The sequence below is a fragment of the Oncorhynchus clarkii genome, chromosome 6 (genome assembly GCF_045791955.1).
Source record: "Oncorhynchus clarkii lewisi isolate Uvic-CL-2024 chromosome 6, UVic_Ocla_1.0, whole genome shotgun sequence".
Lineage (NCBI taxonomy): Eukaryota > Metazoa > Chordata > Actinopteri > Salmoniformes > Salmonidae > Oncorhynchus > Oncorhynchus clarkii.
The window spans coordinates 66,260,372-66,279,691 of record NC_092152.1 but is presented as its reverse complement, the minus strand read 5'-3'; the positions used below and the strand labels follow the sequence as shown (position 1 = coordinate 66,279,691).

General features: G+C 44.8%; 2 protein-coding genes across 5 annotated transcripts in view; one reads left to right on the top strand and one right to left on the bottom strand.

Annotated features, from left to right (window-relative positions):
* Positions 1-617: 617 nt before the first annotated feature.
* On the bottom strand, positions 618-19,089 carry LOC139411461 (zinc finger protein 821-like). Of its 3 annotated transcripts, none has more exons than XM_071157867.1 (6): positions 18,970-19,089; positions 6,721-6,840; positions 6,489-6,592; positions 5,635-5,733; positions 4,561-4,727; positions 618-1,745 (listed from the first exon to the last, which is right to left on the bottom strand). In XM_071157867.1, the coding sequence occupies exons 2-6, from the start codon at positions 6,791-6,793 to the stop codon at positions 818-820; spliced, it is 1,371 nt and encodes a 456-aa protein (XP_071013968.1). In that variant the 5' UTR covers positions 6,794-6,840; positions 18,970-19,089; the 3' UTR covers positions 618-817. The 3 variants fall into 3 exon arrangements, with proteins under 3 accessions (XP_071013968.1, XP_071013966.1, XP_071013967.1); XM_071157865.1 differs by lacking the exon at positions 18,970-19,089 and adding an exon at positions 16,806-16,975; XM_071157866.1 differs by lacking the exon at positions 18,970-19,089 and adding an exon at positions 16,806-16,975 and having other exon boundaries at positions 6,489-6,589.
* Positions 19,023-19,320, top strand: part of LOC139411460 (AP-1 complex subunit gamma-1-like) — a 29,392-nt gene continuing 29,094 nt past the window's right edge. For both annotated transcript variants that reach the window (XM_071157862.1, XM_071157864.1), the window contains exon 1: positions 19,023-19,251. The gene's annotated coding sequence lies outside the window, so the exon portion shown is untranslated. The remainder of the gene's footprint in view (positions 19,252-19,320) is intronic.

Below are 19,320 nucleotides of genomic sequence, written 5' to 3'. Positions count from 1 at the left end.
TAATGTTGCTCAAAACAGGGCTCATTAAATAGTACAGCATATTTAGAGCATAGCGGATAGAAATGTGATGTATAGAACAGGCCCGTTTTCTATCGTTCCCGTTTTATACAGTACATTTCTGACTGTCTTACTGAATGTTCTGTCCTGTTGAATATTCTCCTGGTGAGCTGTGAATACATCCTAAAGATAAACACACCCTCAAACTAAGGAAAAAAATCTGCATTCTCTTCTGTAGTGTAACGTGTAAAGAAGCTTGGAGTCAGAACGTAGGCCACAGAGGGCTCGGCCTCAGCCCCTTACTGAGGTAGTTGATTGGGTAGATATGAGCTAGCCAGAGCAGAGACCCACGTTGGCAGCGTGAGAGAGGTGTAGCTACCGGTAAACTCCAGTGACTTTGCTAGCAGAAGGGACAAGAGGCGAGGGAGAGAGCTATGGGCTACGTGACTCATTCCCACCCCTGAAGGTCCATGTGCAAAAGATGGAAGGGTGTAACTCCTCCTGTCACAATGGGCTGGTATGTCAAAGTCTGCTTGCCCCCAAAACAGAACAGATAAAATCTCTTTACAACATGCTTTATCAATACCTACCATTAAGTGAAACATTCTTGAACCTGCTCTTATTTCCTGCTAGTCTGTAATAAATTAATGTTATTTGCTGACACAGGAGTTCGGGTATCAAGTCGTTGGACACAGAAGCTGCTGGAATTTTAACCAGCATGGAATGGTTCCATCTGTGGCCATGGTAACCCACAGGCGTAGTGGAGAGGCCATTATAACTGTTAGTGGCCCAGTGTGCTGCCCCCAGTGACCTGGTCCTGCTAGGGCAGCTTCATGAAGAGGCTGTTGTCCAGAGAGGGGACAGGCATGGGGCAGGGGAACTGGAACAGGCTCATGTCTGCCGTCAGGGCAGCCATAGCAGCTGGGTCATGCTCTATCTGACCTCTCAGGGAGGGGTCAATCTTCTCTAGCCGCCGTTTCAGTCTCTTGGCCTCTCTCTCACGGATCAGCCTGGCCTGCCTCTTATCTGGCGTCTCGTTGGCCCTCTTCATCCGCATGGCCTCCCTGTCGCGCAGAAGCCTCCGTGTCCGTTGCTCCTCTGTCTCCTGCAGCCTCTGCATCCGCTTGGCTTCGCGGTCCCGCAGCCTCCGCAGTTCCCGCTCCTCGGGTGACTCGTGCTCCCGCTTGGTCTTCTTGGCGGAGCGCTCGCGCTCTAGACGGTGCATGCGTGCCTCCACCGGCTCGTTCTTTCTGCGCATGGCCCACTTCCTCATGGGAGACTGGGCGTCCACCAGCTGCTGGTAAGCCACACAGCTGTTGCACACCAGCAGCACTCCGGCCGGGTGCACAGGCATGGGGCTCAGGATGTCTGGCAGCATGGGTAAGCCGGGTGAGGGGCTGAGGGCGTCAGGGAAGGAGGGGGGTGAAGAGAGGAGGCTGTGGTGCAGTGACGGGAGTGGGTGGCCTGGGAGGTGTCCGAGACCTTGGCCATGGTTGTGTCCTGGGCCATGTCCATGTCCTTGGTTGTGGCCGGGGTTGTATCCCGGGCCGTGGCTGTGTCCCGGGATGTGGCCTGTGCCACGGCCAGGGTTGTGTCCTTGGTTGTGGCTGGGCCCGTGGCCGTGTCCCAGGCCATGACCGGGGTTGCCCATGGGGCTGCTGGAGAGAGACCGGGACATGGAACAGTTCTCATCTCCGCTGCTGCATTCCATACTGCTGCCTGTGTTCAGGACCTCTCTGAGCTTCTCCCTGTGTAGGGGGGCAGAGATGTGAGTAGTTACAGGACACAGCTGTTACAGGCTAGCGCAGACAGACAGCCTAACTCGCTAAACTCTGTAGATAACCCATGTCATTGTGTGTGTGAAAGGCTGAAGCACTATACTAGGGTATAGGACTTAAATGAGGTAGTAGTGGTTGTAGCTCACTCCAGTAACCACGAGCACAACCTTTCCTTGATCTTAACTGGCGGCTTTAAATCTGTAGTTTTAGTCAGAATTATCACCTTCTGTGAGAACTAAAGTAAATGAAAATACAGTTAAGCACACTCTTACAACTTTCTTGCCTTATGTTTGACTTTGACTTATGAGTGATTACCTTGATATAACTCTGAAGTGCTTACATACAGTCGTGGCCAAAAGTTGAGAATGACACAAATATTAATTTCCACAAAGTTTGCTGCTTCAGTGTCTTTATATATTTTTGTCAGATGTTACTTTGGAATACTGAAGTATAATTACAAGCATTTCATAAGTGGCAAAGGCTTTTATTGACAATTACATGAAGTTGATGCAAAGAGTCAATATTTGCAGTGTTGACCCTTCTTTTTCAAGACCTCTGCAATCCGCCCTGGCATGCTGTCAATTAACTTCCGGACCACATCCTGACTGATGGCAGCCCATTCTTGCATAATCAATGCTTGGAGTTTGTCAGAATTTGTGGGTTTTTGTTTGTCCACCCACCTCTTGAGGATTAACCACAAGTTCTCAATGGGATTAAGGTCTGGGGAGTTTCCTGGCCATGGACCCAAAATATTGATGTTTTGTTCTCTGAGCCACTTAGTTATCACTTTTGCCTTATGGCAAGGTGCTCCATCATGCTGGAAAAGGCATTGTTCCTGGATGGTTGGGAGAAGTTGCTCTCGGAGGATGTGTTGGTTCCATTCTTTATTCATGGCTGTGTTCTTAGGCCAAATTGTGAGTGAGCCCACTCCCTTGGCTGAGAAGCAACCCCACACATGAATGGTCTCAGGATGCTTTACTGTTGGCATGACACAGGACTGATGGTAGCGCTCACCTTGTCTTCTCCGGACAAGCTTTTTTCCGGATGCCTGTTACAGGAATTATTTTCCTCTATGTTTTAATACCCGATTAAAATTAAACACTCTGTCAATTCCTAAGAATTTGTAAGACTCTTATTTGCATAAAATGGACAGAGACCAGTCTCAAAAATCAACCAGCTGCGTTTATTCTCGAGAGTACTGAACATGATACAGTTTACCACAGATTATAAACTGAAAATGACGTCATTAGTTTACGTACTACCCCGTCTAATCAACCAGCAGTACAATGGCTGTATAGTTCTCAAGCCTTCCCACATTGTCTCTCCCTACTAAGATAATTTACGACCCAAGCCAAGGTCTGCCTGTGTAGATAAGCATTCTATCCAGTCTGGCTATAAGTTCATTCATTTCTACCAAGGAACAGACAGTCATTGTTCTAATTCTTGATTATATTTACACACATTATATTCAGTACTAAGGTTAAAAGAAAATTCATACATCTATACAGTAACATAAGTTTTCTGATTAGTCAGTCCTGATTGAAATGTATACATAATTAGTCATTATTGATAAAAAATCATCAGAGAAAATGACTTTACCCCAGTCCTCAGCAGTCCAATCCCTGTACCTTTTGCAGAATATCAGTCTGTCCCTGATGTCTTTCCTGGAGAGAAGTGGCTTCTTTGCTGCCCTTTTTGACATTAGACCATCCTCCGAAAGTCTTCGCCTCACTGTGCGTGCAGATGCACGTGCAGATGCACTCACACCTGCCTGCTGCCATTCCTGAGCAAGCTCTGTACTGGTGTTGCCCCGATCCCGCAGTTGAATCAACTTTAGCGCTTACTGGACTTTCTTGGGCGCCCTGAAGCCTTCTTCACAACAATTGAACCGAAGTTCTTGATGGTCTGATAAATGGTTGATTTAGGTGCAATCTTACTGGCAGCAATATCCTTGCCTGTGAAGCCCTTTTTGTGCAAAGCAATGATGACGGCACATGTTTCCCTGCAGGTAACCATGATTGACAGAGGAAGAACATGATTCCAAGTACCCACCCTCCTTTTGAAGCTTCCAGTCTGTTATTCAAACTCAATCAGCATGACAGAGTAATCTCTAGCCATGTCAACACTCACACCTGTGTTAACGAGAGAATCACTGACATGATGTCAGCTGGTCCTATTGTGGCAGGGCTGAAATGCAGTGGAAATGTTTTTTGGGATTCAGTTCATTTGCATGGCAAAGAGGGACTTTGCAATTAATTGCAATTCATCTGATCACTCTTCATAACATTCTGAAGTATATGCAAATTGCCATCATATAAACTGAGGCAGCAGACTTTGTGAAAATTCATATTTGTGTCATTCTCAAAACTTTTGTCCACGACTGTACATAAACAGTTTAGCCGGAGCTATAACAGTGTCAGATTAAACACATGAATAAAGGAAAAAATACCTCATTGTCTGCTTATTACAGAAGGGAGGAAATCAAAAACTTCCCACGTATTATTCCTGTTATAATTTCACGCTTCATCCTTAATTATTATAACGTTACCATCCTAACATACACAATTCAGCCTTTACGAACTATACCCGAAGACATGAATACTTGGGGATTGCCTTCACTCCAAAAGGTCTGTTGCTACGATAATAATCCCAATTACAACAGTTCTTAGCCACATAGTTCCGCTTGTCTTATCATTTCCCCTGCATAGCAAACACGTAAACAATAAAAAAACAACGACAGACTTACAGGTTAATTGTCAGTTACAGTGGTGGAGGAGGCACAGACCTGTTGAAGTTGTTGGTGTTGGTGAAGCGTGTCCCACACACAGCACAGTTGGAGAGGCGGTCCTCAGAGTGGATGAGAAGGTGGCGCCCCAGGGAGCCTGGCGAGCTGAGCGTGCGCCCACACACTGGGCACACGTAGTTCTTACTGCTGCCCATCAACGATGTGTGCTGCTCCAGACAGACAGAGAGACAGACAGAGTTATAGTCATTTAATTAGGTAAAGCACAATGGTTCTCTTTGTTTGTCAGTGTATTTTATAAGCAACCTAAAAGTGAGGACAAACCACAACAGTGCATATCTAAAAATACACATATCTACAATTGTGGCATAAACGTATGTGGTTATGTTAGGGTTTTCTTCCGTCGAAGGAGAGTCGGACCAAAATGCAGCGTGGTAATTTAGATTCATGTTTAATAAGCGAATAAAACACGAACAGATACAAAAACAAGAAACGTAACACAAAACCCTAACGGCCTATACTGGTGCAAAACAAACACAGAGAAAGGAACAATCACCCACGAAACACTCAAAGAATATGGCTGCCTAAATATGGTTCTCAATCAGAGACAACGATAAACACCTGCCTCTGATTGAGAACCACTCCAGACAGCCATAGACTATACTAGAAAACCCCACTAAGCCACAATCCCAATACCTACAAAAACACACCACATAATAAACCCGTGTCACACCCTGGCCTGACCAAATTAATAAAGAAAACACAAAATACTAAGACCAGGGCGTGACAGGTTAGCACTACACCATCATGTGAGAAAGTGGTTTGGTGGTAAACGTGTAATTCTGGCTCAGTTAGAAGACACTGATAACTTAAAACAAGTTGAAACATCCAAACCTTAGGTTTGACACATAACCCAGAGACTGATCACATGACTGGATCATAAGTATCCTTCCCTCTTTAGTGTAGTGATGACAGTAGCTACCAAGGAGGTTCAATGGTGATTATCTACCCCTAGCCCATTATCCCCCTGATCCAACCGCTGAAGCCTAAGGAGGCTTTGGCCCCGTCTGAATACTTGGTGCCATGGTGGGCTGTCTGGTACTGTACTGTCCTCACCTGGTAGACGTGTGTGATGAGCTGCTCGGGGCTGCTAAACTCCAGGGTGCACAGAGGACACACACAGCTGCTCATCAGGTCGGCCCCCTCCTCGCTCTCCTGAGAAACACAAAGGCATCAGTACTACTGTACACTCAGATACTGTGGATGCTATGTGGAGCTACCATACAGATCTGTTTCATCAGTAATATGTATGCTAATGATTGTGTAATAATACAGTAAGTTATGTAATGGTGGTTCTGCCTAAACTGAGAATGTAGGGCAAATATTAGAAGAGAATTTCATGTGTACATCTAAAGGGTGGATATGCTCATCCTCTCTACAGTACCCCTATGGCTGGTCCTGGGAGCAGGAATCCTGAATGGTAGGTCATAAGGTTGTGTGTGTGTGTGTGTGTGTGTGTGTGAGAGAATGAGAGAATTACCCTCAGGCCCCCAGTGACTAATTGACTGTCTCTATGACACACTGTATGACTCTGCCATGGTTGTGAATCACACCAAACAACCCGAGATGCTTTCTGTTTCTGGGGTCTGAAGGTGTGAGGATATTCTGTAATCGCCAGTTTACAATTTACAAATGCAATGTATTCAGACGTATTCTTGTGCTGCATCTCTTTTTGTAGGATTATTGAATAACATAATTCTGGAAATGGACAGTGCGGGGTGGGGCAATAACCTTTCCGCATATGTCTAGAAGGCCAGATGACCCTGAGATCTGTAGAACACTATCAAATCAGGAAGAAAATGCATGTGTGAATCAGCAACCAGGCAGGCCCACACTCAGTGGACACACATGATAACAGTACTAGGAGGAGAGAACACCCCTCCATGGGTAACCCTGACAGTGACACTCACTTCTTTAACTCCCCTGTGGTGTGTTCTCTTGGTGGAGGTCATGTGGTCGTCAGCTGAGGTGTTGGAGGATGAGTCGTGGTTGTCCAGGTCGCTATCACTGTCTTCTATGGAGGCAAACACAGCCCTATCAATATAGACAGACAACAGAACACAGACCTAGTCATATTCTCTCACGACACCCCCTACAGAGAGTATGTCACATTAGGGTCAGGGAAATGCCCTAAATGCCTACCTGAAATGCTGTCCTGTTGGGAATTGTTGCTGTGGCATTCGCTGTCCTCAATGAAATCGTCCCTGCCATCCATGTTAATAGTGTGGAGGGGGCCTGCAAAGCCGGTGCTGTGGAAGGGCCCTGTGAACAGAGGAGTCACAGGGAGATGATAGGACCATCAGAGGGAGGGGTGGCCCAATTTAACTAGGCATATCCACCTGATTTTCAAACACTTAAAACACGGAAGCCAAATGCAGAAACTACGGATACATCTTCCTTATCATAATTCATATTCGAGCCACTAGAAATCCCTGCATTAGCATGTTTCTTTTCGCTGATAAATCCTGAAAAAAAATACACCATATTACTGGCCTGCTAATGTGCCTGGACCTTGTAGGCTAACAGCTGAGTAAAACCCCAGAACTGATCCAAATGGTTGCCCAATCAGGCAAGCTAGATGCAGCCATTTCTAAATGAACATTTCAAAACGCTAGGCTTTTGAGCATTATTCAAAAGACAAACTACAGTGAAAATACTACAGCCTAGACTAGAGTTTTATACTCAATTGAAAACAAAATTCTTCATTACATTGTGTTGTTGTAGCCTAGGTAGGATACATTTATTCACTGCAGTATAAAGCCTAACATTGAGCTTATGAATTATGGGTTAATATGCATACGTTTCTAATTTAGGAGACAGTCCACATCCCATGCCTGTCAGTCTGTTGCGCAATTACACACCTGGGGTCTCTTCCTCTTAAATCTTGTGGAGTCCCAGAAAAAGCCAGACCACAAAAGCTTGTTGGACACTTATTTCGACTTATTTTCTTTAGCCTACTAATAGCCTATTAGAGGAGAGATACATGCTCGCGGAATGTAAAATAGGCTACAGCATTAAGAACGGGCGGGAGTTGGAAAGGAGAAGCCCAGATTTTCCTATACTAGGCCTATCTTAACACTGGGCTACATCCTGACAGAGCACACACACGTGGCCTGCTTATGTACCTTTCTGGACCTTAAATGTTGAGAATAGTCCCAAACTGATCCAAATGGTTGCATAACCAGGCCTAGGCTGTAGGCATTTGCAGTTATCTTTTTACAAAATCGGACGTCTGAGGTGTTATTCAAATTAGCCTACATCAAATGGACAATAACTGTGCACTCAAATGAGAACAGTAAAACGGTTTTTCTTGCACTCTGACTGGTAAATATTTTGCTTATTACATCAGCTACACATTACCAGCCTCTTTCCAGCTGTTCCCATTCACAACAGGCTATAGCAGGGGTAGACAACACCGGTCCTGGGGTGCCGCAGGCACTTCAGGTTTTTTATTTCATTGACCTGGAGGATCAGGTATGTTGAATTTAGACAAACATTGAACTGATCAATTAGCTCAGTTGGTCAGGTGGGGTGCCTAGTTGGAACAAAATCCTGCAGTACCTACGGATTGTTGAGGAGAGAAAGTGCATTGGTGTGATTACTTTTGACCACTTATTATGATAACACTGTTGCACTGATGCATTGCAAATAGTTGCACGGGACAGAGAGATGAGCACAGTGAAAAATAAGACCCAAAGAAATTGACAACCATTAGAAAAATGGAAGTCACTTGCAAACCATTTGAGCAATGGTGTAATAGATATGCAGGCAATATGGCGTCTGTTGCTGAAATGATACATTTAAATACAGTAGGAGTTAGTATATTGTTTTACATTAGGCCTACATTGATGTATTATTTGCAGTTGTCACTATGACAATGAACACACCCTGAAAGCACTGAATGGTCTGAACCAGTATCTGTGTGTTAGAGAATGCATGGTCACCTTATTAATAGACAGCGTGCAGTAGGATGCGTTGATCAGTTGATTGACAGGTGTAGGACTTCAGAACAATAAAAACTTTCCTCTAGTGTGGATGCTCACCAGCGTGTTATAGTTAGGTAGCCTATAGTTTATCTTTATAGTTATTGGCTTGGTGCCTGGCCCTTAACTCTGACAACACAACTAACGTTATTATCACAACAGAACTATTCTAGTAGGTCTAGCTAACGGAGAATGTGGATGAAATCAATGTAAAATTATGCACTCGTTTACTTAACTTTTATACTGTATACTATAAAATCTCTCCTTAAATAATTGACATTGGCTAATTTGCCACCGGCGAGCTGCAGTAGAGAAGTAAAGCGGAAGTCGAAGCCATCACTTCCGTTGTTTGGCTGTGCCCATAGCAACGTTCGAAAATAAGAGTGGATACGATGGGAAAGTGTGATCACTACCATGTCGACTTTAGTTTTTTTTAACGTTCTCGAAACGCAACACACAGACGCAAACAGGATGCAATTGAACATCTTAAAAAGGCATCAGGTACAAGTAAATGAATACACAAATAAGAATATAATTGTATATCTTAAATTACAGCATTTGGGAATTTGGTTATATAACCTTGAAGCCCATTCAAAAACCGGAAGATCGAGGAACCAAGGCAAAATGGGCGATCACTTTCCCATCGGATTCCTGATTGAGGCAATCCTCAATGACAGGAAAAAAAGATTTGTATTCATTTGATATAGAGTCAGGTGTGTACGAAAAGACAGTTGATATATTACAAGACAATGCAAGAAAATACAGCCAGCAGACAAAGCCTTGGAGGTAAAACGTGCTAGGAATAGGAATGACAGCCCTGGAACAGAAGATTGACAGGTCAGTAGTGCAAGGCGGAGCGTGATCATGAAGTCGGGGGAAGACATTTCTAGAGCACAGACCTGTAATATTTAACATTGAGGGCATAAACACCAGAGAGCCTGGTGTGTAGCCTGCACTTCAGTTACCTGGTGTAGGTGCTGACTAGCCACAAAATCCAAGCAATCTACTACACTTAGCATATTGAAGAAAGTGCTTCAGATTAGAATACCAAGCCTATCCAGCATTAAAGGAGTCGTAGCTACACACATAAACCCATCATAGCTGCTATAATACACTAGCCCCAAGATGGTTATAGAAACACAACATAGAATACATGAAAGGCCTAAACCTTTAAACAAAATCATTCCCCGAGCCTATATACAGTTGACATGGATGCTTTCATATTCACTGACATGCCAATATAATGCTGCATCAACACATCGCAGAAGCGCACATTGACACATGTACTCACACACAACCAGACCCCCAATTTTCACAGAAGCAGAACGAACATACACACTTATCCAAGCATGCTGCAGTCCCAGGGGGAAGCAGCCTGCACTCCTTTCCACTAGCAGCCTGCAAGGCACTGTATCTCCCTCTCTCAGTACCACCCACACACTGCACAGCCTGGCTCACCCTCTGTCCTCCCTGCTCATACGCAGTTCTGACTGTTCTATATCCATACCAGCAGCTCTGAGGGGGAGGCCAATGCCTCATACCAAGGAGCCCATATGTGTCTGCTTAAACCCCTCACATGGCGCTCAGCATTTTACAGCATCTCTGCTCATTGCATTAGTATCCCATTTCCCCTCCGATCTACACCCAAGCTTGACAGGGTTGGAATGGGAGCACAGGGCCTCTCCAGTTGTTAGTGACAGTACACTTATTCCGGTCATCAGTATACGTTAACGGGAGGTTTTATTTTGATCATTTTAATATCTCTCGAATGGAAAAATATATATATAAACTGCAACCGTTTAGGTTCCATAGCCCTCCAGTTATTACCCCCCCCCCCCTTCCTGTCCAGTCTTTCCATTCAGTGTGATGGAAGGAACATCTTTCATCCAGTTACCTGAGACTGGCAGAGGTAATTACAGCCTCTGTTCTAATCCTGGAGCAACACACCACTCAAATCAATCAAATCAAATCAAATTTTATTTGTCACATACACATGGTTAGCAGATGTTAATGCGAGTGTAGCGAAATGCTTGTGCTTCTAGTTCCGACAATGCAGTAATAACAAGTAATCTAACTAACAATTCCAAAACTACTGTCTTGTACACAGTGTAAGGGGATAAAGAATATGTACATAAGGATATATGAATGAGTGATGGTACAGAGCAGCATAGGCAAGATACAGTAGATGGTATCGGGTACAGTATGTACAAATGAGATGAGTATGTAAACAAAGTGGCATAGTATAGTATAAAGTGGCTAGTGATACATGTATTACATAAGGATACCATCGATGATATAGAGTACAGTATATACGTATGCATATGAGATGAATAATGTAGGGTAAGTAACATTTATATAAGGTAGCATTGTTTAAAGTGGCTAGTGATATATTTACATCATTTCCCATCAATTCCCATTATTAAAGTGGCTGGAGTTGAGTCAGTGTCAGTGTGTTGGCAGCAGCCACTCAGTGTTAGTGGTGGCTGTTTAACAGTCTGATGGCCTTGAGATAGAAGCTGTTTTTCAGTCTCTCGGTCCCAGCTTTGATGCACCTGTACTGACCTCGCCTTCTGGATGATAGCGGGGTGAACAGGCAGTGGCTCGGGTGGTTGATGTCCTTGATGATCTTTATGGCCTTCCTGTGACATCGGGTGGTGTAGGTGTCCTGGAGGGCAGGTAGTTTGCCCCCGGTGATGCGTTGTGCAGACCTCACTACCCTCTGGAGAGCCTTACGGTTGAGGGCGGTGCAGTTGCCATACCAGGCGGTGATACAGCCCGCCAGGATGCTCTCGATTGTGCATCTGTAGAAGTTTGTGAGTGCTTTTGGTGACAAGCCGAATTTCTTCAGCCTCCTGAGGTTGAAGAGGCGCTGCTGCGCCTTCTTCACGATGCTGTCTGTGTGAGTGGACCAATTCAGTTTGTCTGTGATGTGTATGCCGAGGAACTTAAAACTTGCTACCCTCTCCACTACTGTTCCATCGATGTGGATAGGGGGGTGTTCCCTCTGCTGTTTCCTGAAGTCCACAATCATCTCCTTAGTTTTGTTGACGTTGAGTGTGAGGTTGTTTTCCTGACACCACACTCCGAGGGCCCTCACCTCCTCCCTGTAGGCCGTCTCATCGTTGTTGGTAATCAAGCCTACCACTGTTGTGTCGTCCGCAAACTTGATGATTGAGTTGGAGGCGTGCGTGGCCACGCAGTCGTGGGTGAACAGGGAGTACAGGAGAGGGCTCAGAACGCAACCTTGTGGGGCCCCAGTGTTGAGGATCAGCGGGGAGGAGATGTTGTTGCCTACCCTCACCACCTGGGGGCGGCCCGTCAGGAAGTCCAGTACCCAGTTGCACAGGGCGGGGTCGAGACCCAGGGTCTCGAGCTTGATGACGAGCTTGGAGGGTACTATGGTGTTGAATGCCGAGCTGTAGTCGATGAACAGCATTCTCACATAGGTATTCCTCTTGTCCAGATGGGTTAGGGCAGTGTGCAGTGTGGTTGAGATTGCATCGTCTGTGGACCTATTTGGGCGGTAAGCAAATTGGAGTGGGTCTAGGGTGTCAGGTAGGGTGGAGGTGATATGGTCCTTGACTAGTCTCTCAAAGCACTTCATGATGACGGATGTGAGTGCTACGGGGCGGTAGTCATTTAGCTCAGTTACCTTAGCTTTCTTGGGAACAGGAACAATGGTGGCCCTCTTGAAGCATGTGGGAACAGCAGACTGGTATAGGGATTGATTGAATATGTCCGTAAACACACCGGCCAGCTGGTCTGCGCATGCTCTGAGGGCGCGGCTGGGGATGCCATCTGGGCCTGCAGCCTTGCGAGGGTTAACACGTTTAAATGTCTTACTCACCTCGGCTGCAGTGAAGGAGAGACCGCATGTTTTCGTTGCAGGCCGTGTCAGTGGCACTGTATTGTCCTCAAAGCGGGCAAAAAAGTTATTTAGTCTGCCTGGGAGCAAGACATCCTGGTCCGTGACTGGGCTGGGTTTCTTCCTGTAGTCCGTGATTGACTGTAGACCCTGCCACATGCCTCTTGTGTCTGAGCCGTTGAATTGAGATTCTACTTTGTCTCTGTACTGGCGCTTAGCTTGTTTGATAGCCTTGCGGAGGGAATAGCTGCACTGTTTGTATTCGGTCATGTTACCAGACACCTTGCCCTGATTAAAAGCAGTGGTTCGCGCTTTCAGTTTCACACGAATGCTGCCATCAATCCACGGTTTCTGGTTAGGGAATGTTTTAATCGTTGCTATGGGAACGACATCTTCAACGCACATTCTAATGAACTCGCACACCGAATCAGCGTATTCGTCAATGTTGTTATCTGACGCAATGCGAAACATCTCCCAGTCCACGTGATGGAAGCAGTCTTGGAGTGTGGAGTCAGCTTGGTCGGACCAGCGTTGGACAGACCTCAGCGTGGGAGCCTCTTGTTTTAGTTTCTGTCTGTAGGCAGGGATCAACAAAATGGAGTCGTGGTCAGCTTTTCCGAAAGGGGGGCGGGGCAGGGCCTTATATGCGTCGCGGAAGTTAGAGTAACAATGGTCCAAGGTCTTTCCTCCCCTGGTTGCGCAATCGATATGCTGATAAAATTTGGGGAGTCTTGTTTTCAGATTAGCCTTGTTAAAATCCCCAGCTACAATGAATGCAGCCTCCGGATAAATTGTTTCCAGTTTGCAGAGAGTTAAATAAAGTTCGTTCAGAGCCATCGATGTGTCTGCTTGGGGGGGATATATACGGCTGTGATTATAATCGAAGAGAATTCTCTTGGTAGATAATGCGGTCTACATTTGATTGTGAGGAATTCTAAATCAGGTGAACAGAAGGATTTGAGTTCCTGTATGTTTCTTTCATCGCACCATGTCACGTTAGTCATAAGGCATACGCCCCCGCCCCTCTTTTTACCAGAAAGATGTTTTTCCTGTCTGCGCGATGCGTGGAGAAACCTGTTGGCTGCACCGCTTCGGATAGCGTCTCTCCAGTAAGCCACGTTTCCGTGAAGCAAAGAACGTTACAGTCTCTGATGTCCCTCTGGAATGCTACCCTTGCTCGGATTTCATCAACCTTGTTGTCAAGAGACTGGACATTGGCAAGAAGAATGCTAGGGAGTGGTGCGCGCTGTGCCCGTCTCCGGAGTCTGACCAGAAGACCGCCTCGTTTCCCTCTCTTTCGGAGTCGTTTTTTTGGGTCGCTGCATAGGATCCACTCCGTTGTCCTGTTTGTAAGGCAGAACACAGGATCCGCGTCGCGAAAAACATATTCTTGGTCGTACTGATGGTGAGTTGATGCTGATCTTATATTCAGTAGTTCTTCTCGACTGTATGTAATGAAACCTAAGATGACCTGGGGTACTAATGTAAGAAATAACACGTAAAAAAACAAAAAACTGCAGTTTCCTAGGAACGCGAAGCGAGGCGGCCATCTCTGTCGGCGCCGGAAGTGTGTGTGAGGAGCATGGTCTGTGTGCGAGAGGGTTGAGGAATAAAATCTATCATTTAAAAAAAAAAAAAAACTCCCCTCTAATATTCACAGCGCTGTCATTCCTGCATTAACTTTTTAGCGGAGTGTAGTATGTGAAAATAGTTTAGGCACATTTCCCAGTGATCCAGGCACTCATTAGCATTGGTAGAGTGGGTCTGATTGTTGAACTATGAACTGCTACAGACTGGCTCCACGGCGCACCGCCAATGATTGATGTGAGAGCTACCCATCCCCCACTGCTAGGCTCTGTCTGTACATCTGTCTCTCTTCTCCCACCGGCCCTCCCTCCCCATGTCTCTGCCACTCTGATGTTATCTCTGAGTCTGCGTGTCTGTAGGCAGGAGGTGACGCAGTGTCTGACTGAATCCAGACAAAGACAAACTCATCAGCCAACAGACACAGAGGGAAAGAGGAGGAGGAAGGGGGGACAAATCAAAACAGACAAAAGAGAGAATGCCAAAACTCTACTCAAACACTAAGCAATGGGGCTCCTGTTGAATTCAAGCTCCCCTCTTTTTTACCCACCCTCGGTTCCAACACACACAGACAGACGCCACACACACACAAAATACTGTCTGAATCTCAAGGAAGTGCTGGGGCCCCTGCCTTCCATCCATGTACAGGCACTGTGGTGTTCAGGACCATGGGAATGGTGAAACACAGACATCAGATAATCCCAGACTCCCAGATCATTTCTCACTTCGCCTAATTGGCAGCCTGGTATTTAATTAAGGCAAAACGGAAGTAACCGCCATCACCCCTTTTCTCCAGAATCTCTCCCTCTCTGTGGAGCCCTCCTCCCCAGTGAAGTGTCTGAAATGATCCCAACTCTGCTCTCAGACAAATCAACACAAAATGACCCATCTGTATGGCTTTATAGATCCACAATGAAAACTATTTTTGATACAACCGGAATGCATGCTATCAAAACAGACCTGTTTATCGTCACTAACCCTTTCAGGGCTAATGAGACTTCTAAAACAGCTGCTGTTTCCCCTGCTATGCTTTCCCTTTACCCCAGCCATGATTGGCTCAGACAGGCTAGCCGACTAGTTTTCCCATGCTGGTAATGTCTGTGCGCTACATCGAGGGACATTTCACATCAGTTCAGGACACACACACACCACTTTTAAGGATTATTATCATTTTTCATTAGATGGTGGGTTAAGAAAATGGCCTATTATCATTTTATAAACTATGTGGTATGTGTGTGTGCGTGTGTGAATTTGTCTTGGACCACCTGTATGTGGTCATAGGAAAGTGTGAAAGTCTGATTCATTCTGAGGGTAATAAAAAAGACTGTTGTTATTTCATAACTATCAGCCAGAAGTAGTACGTGAAGCTGGGAGACGTCACTTTAGAAGCCCCCCAAAAAACGCCTTAAGATTGTTAATGTATGTTGTTGTTTTACTATACTGTGTTTGAACAACAGAGATCTATGGACCAATACGTCTATCAGCAGATCACGCATCCTTACTGTGTTACTGTTTCCCGTGACAGATGTTGTTAGCATATAGGGATTATTGAGGCCATTAGAGCAATACGTATTTCAACACCATACTTAAACAAACTAGCCTCGCCTATGTTTAGAAAAGGACCCTAAAGGCTACATGGACTTATGCGTCCCCAGGCATCCAGTAGCCTACACTGAAGGATCAGCAGGCCAATTCATCATGCACTCAGTTTGACTTTTTAGCATGCATAGGAAAAGGACATCATCACCATCGGTAGAAATGTTTGTCAGGCAACTACACAGCTACCAAACCTGTAGTACCTAGACTATACCTGCTCTGGAGTAGTCTCCCATTGGAATTGGAGGAATGTTGCTTGCAGATAGCCAACGTAGTCAGTGACACTGAAAAACATCCTCCCCTAAGCTGATGACTATGACAGACACAACAGCACTCATGGAACAGAAACGTTTAACGAAACGTGTTTTAGTGGGCTCTGATTACAGAAACCAAGCAGTGCACCTTTCCATTTAAAAAAAAAAAGATATGGTCTCTTATATTGGCCCCAGGCATTGACAATGCTAGTGGTATGACCAACATTGCTATTCTCCACTGGCTGTACTGGTTCTGTATCTGAATCTAAGATGTCAATGTGAGAGCTTATCCAGAGAAACAGAAAGTACAGTCAATGCAAAAGCATGTTTTACCTAGTTTAAACTGACATTTTATGAGGGACAACATCTTACATGGATTCTGAGACCAAGAAGGGTGAAATCTGTCCTAATCTCAAGACTAACATTGTTTATTTTCATTGACATTGGTAGGCTATATCGTACTCTCAAAACAAGAGTTGAAAACAGGGACCAGCATGCCAAACAAAGTATCGAATTAAAAAACACCAACATAAGCGCCGGTAAACACATGGAAATAACTATCTGAATAGTTTCCCTCGGATAAAACGACCTGCGCATGCAATTGTGAGGTTGTCATCTCCATACAAATATTAATATCATAGTATTAGTAGCCTAATAATGGTTCCTGATAATTTTGGGGGGTTCGAAGATAGACAGTCGTCGGTGTCACGCGCGTTGATTCAATGTATCATCAAAATTATACAAATATTGACGTCTACGCGCCACATAGGTTGAACTAAAACATTGTATCAGGCGCTTGTATCAACGATGGTGATTGACACATTGTCTTACAGTACACAATTGCAACGGTGGTGAAAACAATCGTCTAGTTAGATGGATGGAAATGATACTCCTCACTACTTTTCAACAAGTAAAAATGGCATTTACAATACCTGAGATACCTACAATTAACTTTGAAGGGGCTGTTCTGTTTTCGCCTGGACATATTATCCCCCACTCCCGGATGGAAAAAATCGAATCTCCTCCTAGCCCAGACAGATTTGAAGATTCCCCTATGCAAATCCAGCTGTATTCCGTAAAGGGACTCCCTTTCGAGAGTACAACAATATCACTTAAAAAATGATTTAAAATAAATAACAAGATGCCCGATCAAAATTGTTTACCCATGTAGAGATGAACACAGCTTACACCATTGGTGAGAGTCGGGGTCATTTAAATGAATACAAAACAAATAGGCTATATAAAATGTTTAAATAAGCCCAAATGGCTTGGTTACAATCTGATCCACTTAAATTTAAAACACTCTCCTGTCGAGCTATATATCATTTCCAAATTATAGAAAATGCGATGGGGTCCTATCCAACCCGGCCTGAGATGGTATTTGCTCAGCAGCCCGGAGCAGCTACAATCCTGCGTTGCTGTCGCTTTGCCAATGCACTGCAGCGATACACAGGCACAGCTTCTTCTTCGGTATAATGAAGTTCGCACATTTTGTGCATGCTGCCACCTATTGTGCGGTAGTGTGTGGTCATCATGTCAATTTTTGTAACACAAAAAAAGGGGGGGGAAAAAATAGATGCACCACCAACTAACCCTACACCTATTTAATTAAAAAATAATATATATATATATATATATATATATATATATAATATATATATATAATTAATCACCAGCTCATTCCACTACTTTGACCCTAACTGATCCTACACCAGTCCGATGGCCTGGGAGGACCGGATTCTGGTTCACCACACCTTGTATCTCTTCCGCAGTAAAACCGTATACACCCAAGTACTGCCACCACAACCTCTACCTTCTGTGATTTACATTCCATTTCTGCGGTACAAATTGATAACCATGGCAATAAATGCTAAGAAGCCAACCTTACTGAAGCACAAATTTAAATCAGTCTGTATTGGCCTAAGCCTACTACTCACCCTTGATCCATCATCCTCTACTCTCTTCCCTGCCTCAGCGTGACACCTTCTGTTCTACTCTGACCCTGGCATCTTCAGCCTGTCTCTCTCGCACCAGGCACTTCTGATCCCCAGCAACACAGGCACCCTCACAATTGACCGTTTTTCCCCACCGATAATACCTTCACCGATTTAACATTACCCAACTTATTTTCTACCCAGCCTGAGACTACACATGGCTCAGCCAAAAGGCAGGATCCGCTTTCTCCAAAAATCTCACTCCCACTGGGCCAGAATCCTCCTTTGCATGACCATCGGAGCACCCTTGGGGCACAGGCACAATCAGGGGCCATCCCATTTCTGACACCAGTGTAGTGAAGTCGGAGTGGTAGTCCTGACTCTTTTGAGGAGGTTGCTAGGTGTTGGGTTAGGGCAGCTATACTACTGGTACCAGCAGTGGGAAACCCATGGTTTTTCCTGGCCTTTAATGGCCGTTTTTCACTGTTCACATTCTGGTTTGTGCATGGGATACTTTCGGAAGAAGGGGAATATAAGTGCCTCTGTAACCGATGTGAAATGGCTAGCTGCTAAGAGGTCTGGACCTTTATAACCCATGTAGTAGTGTGCATGGCCCGAAACCTGGTGACGCTGGTTGAAACACCGCTCCAGTTGTTCCTATACAGTATATTTTCTGATGGCGGAAAGAAATGTATAATCAATTTTTAAAAAGTATAAAGAAGCTATGCAGCGCATGTCCTGATTGAACTTAGTGCGGCATTGTCTGTAAAGTACACTAGATGGAGCCCACAAACCTCACAAAATTACAATTGTCATAACATTACATGTTGACGTCATCACTGACTGCCACGAGGTGAGGTGTGCGAACCGCAGCACGACGTTTACAGACACATTATTACTCATCCGCACATTTCGGACACATCTAAATACGATACATCAAATAGCTACCTAGCTAGGTAGAACACCAGCCAAGCAACATAATCAGATTGTGGCGTGATATAATAACAATACTCGAAGAGTGCATTAATATATCTAAACGGCTCACAAGTGTAGCTAGAAAGGCATGCATGTGTTAGTTAGCTATAAGGGGTTCTTTATCTAGTTACTAGAAGCTATAGCATTATTGCAGTGGTTAAATAAACATGTTCGTATTACCGTAATGCTTACATACATACCAGCATCCCATGTTACTTAATCAAATATCACATAGCAGTATCGAAGCTGGTGGATTTGCTAGCCAATTGAGAATTCTGCAAATAATTTGCACGCTCGCCTGTTTGAGGTCTTCGTTCCTTTCTCGTTCCACAAACGCTGAAGTTTTGGTTTTTTCGGTGTAACCCTCCGCCTGCGGTAGAAGTGCTGAGGCTAGGAGAGCCACCATTTTGAATGTCTGGTCTGTTCCTCCCTCCGTCGCAAATAGAGAAGATTCCAGCTATTGTCTGGTATCAATACGGTTGGTGAGTATAACTTTATACAACTATGTGAGTTAAACAGATGTGTTTATTTGATTATAGCTGAAAAATCAG

Bases quoted from the DNA above. Each gene is read 5' to 3' on its own strand.
- LOC139411461 (XM_071157865.1), bottom strand. From the start codon at position 16,845: ATGTCCAGGCGAAAACAGAACAGCCCCTTCAAAGTTAATT. The intron at 5,734-6,488 runs GTGAGTGTCACT...TGTGTTTCTCAG, and splicing joins ACCACAGGGGAGTTAAAGAA to GAGAGCGAGGAGGGGGCCGA. The intron at 4,728-5,634 runs GTGAGGACAGTA...TGTCTGGAGCAG, and splicing joins TCATCACACACGTCTACCAG to CACACATCGTTGATGGGCAG.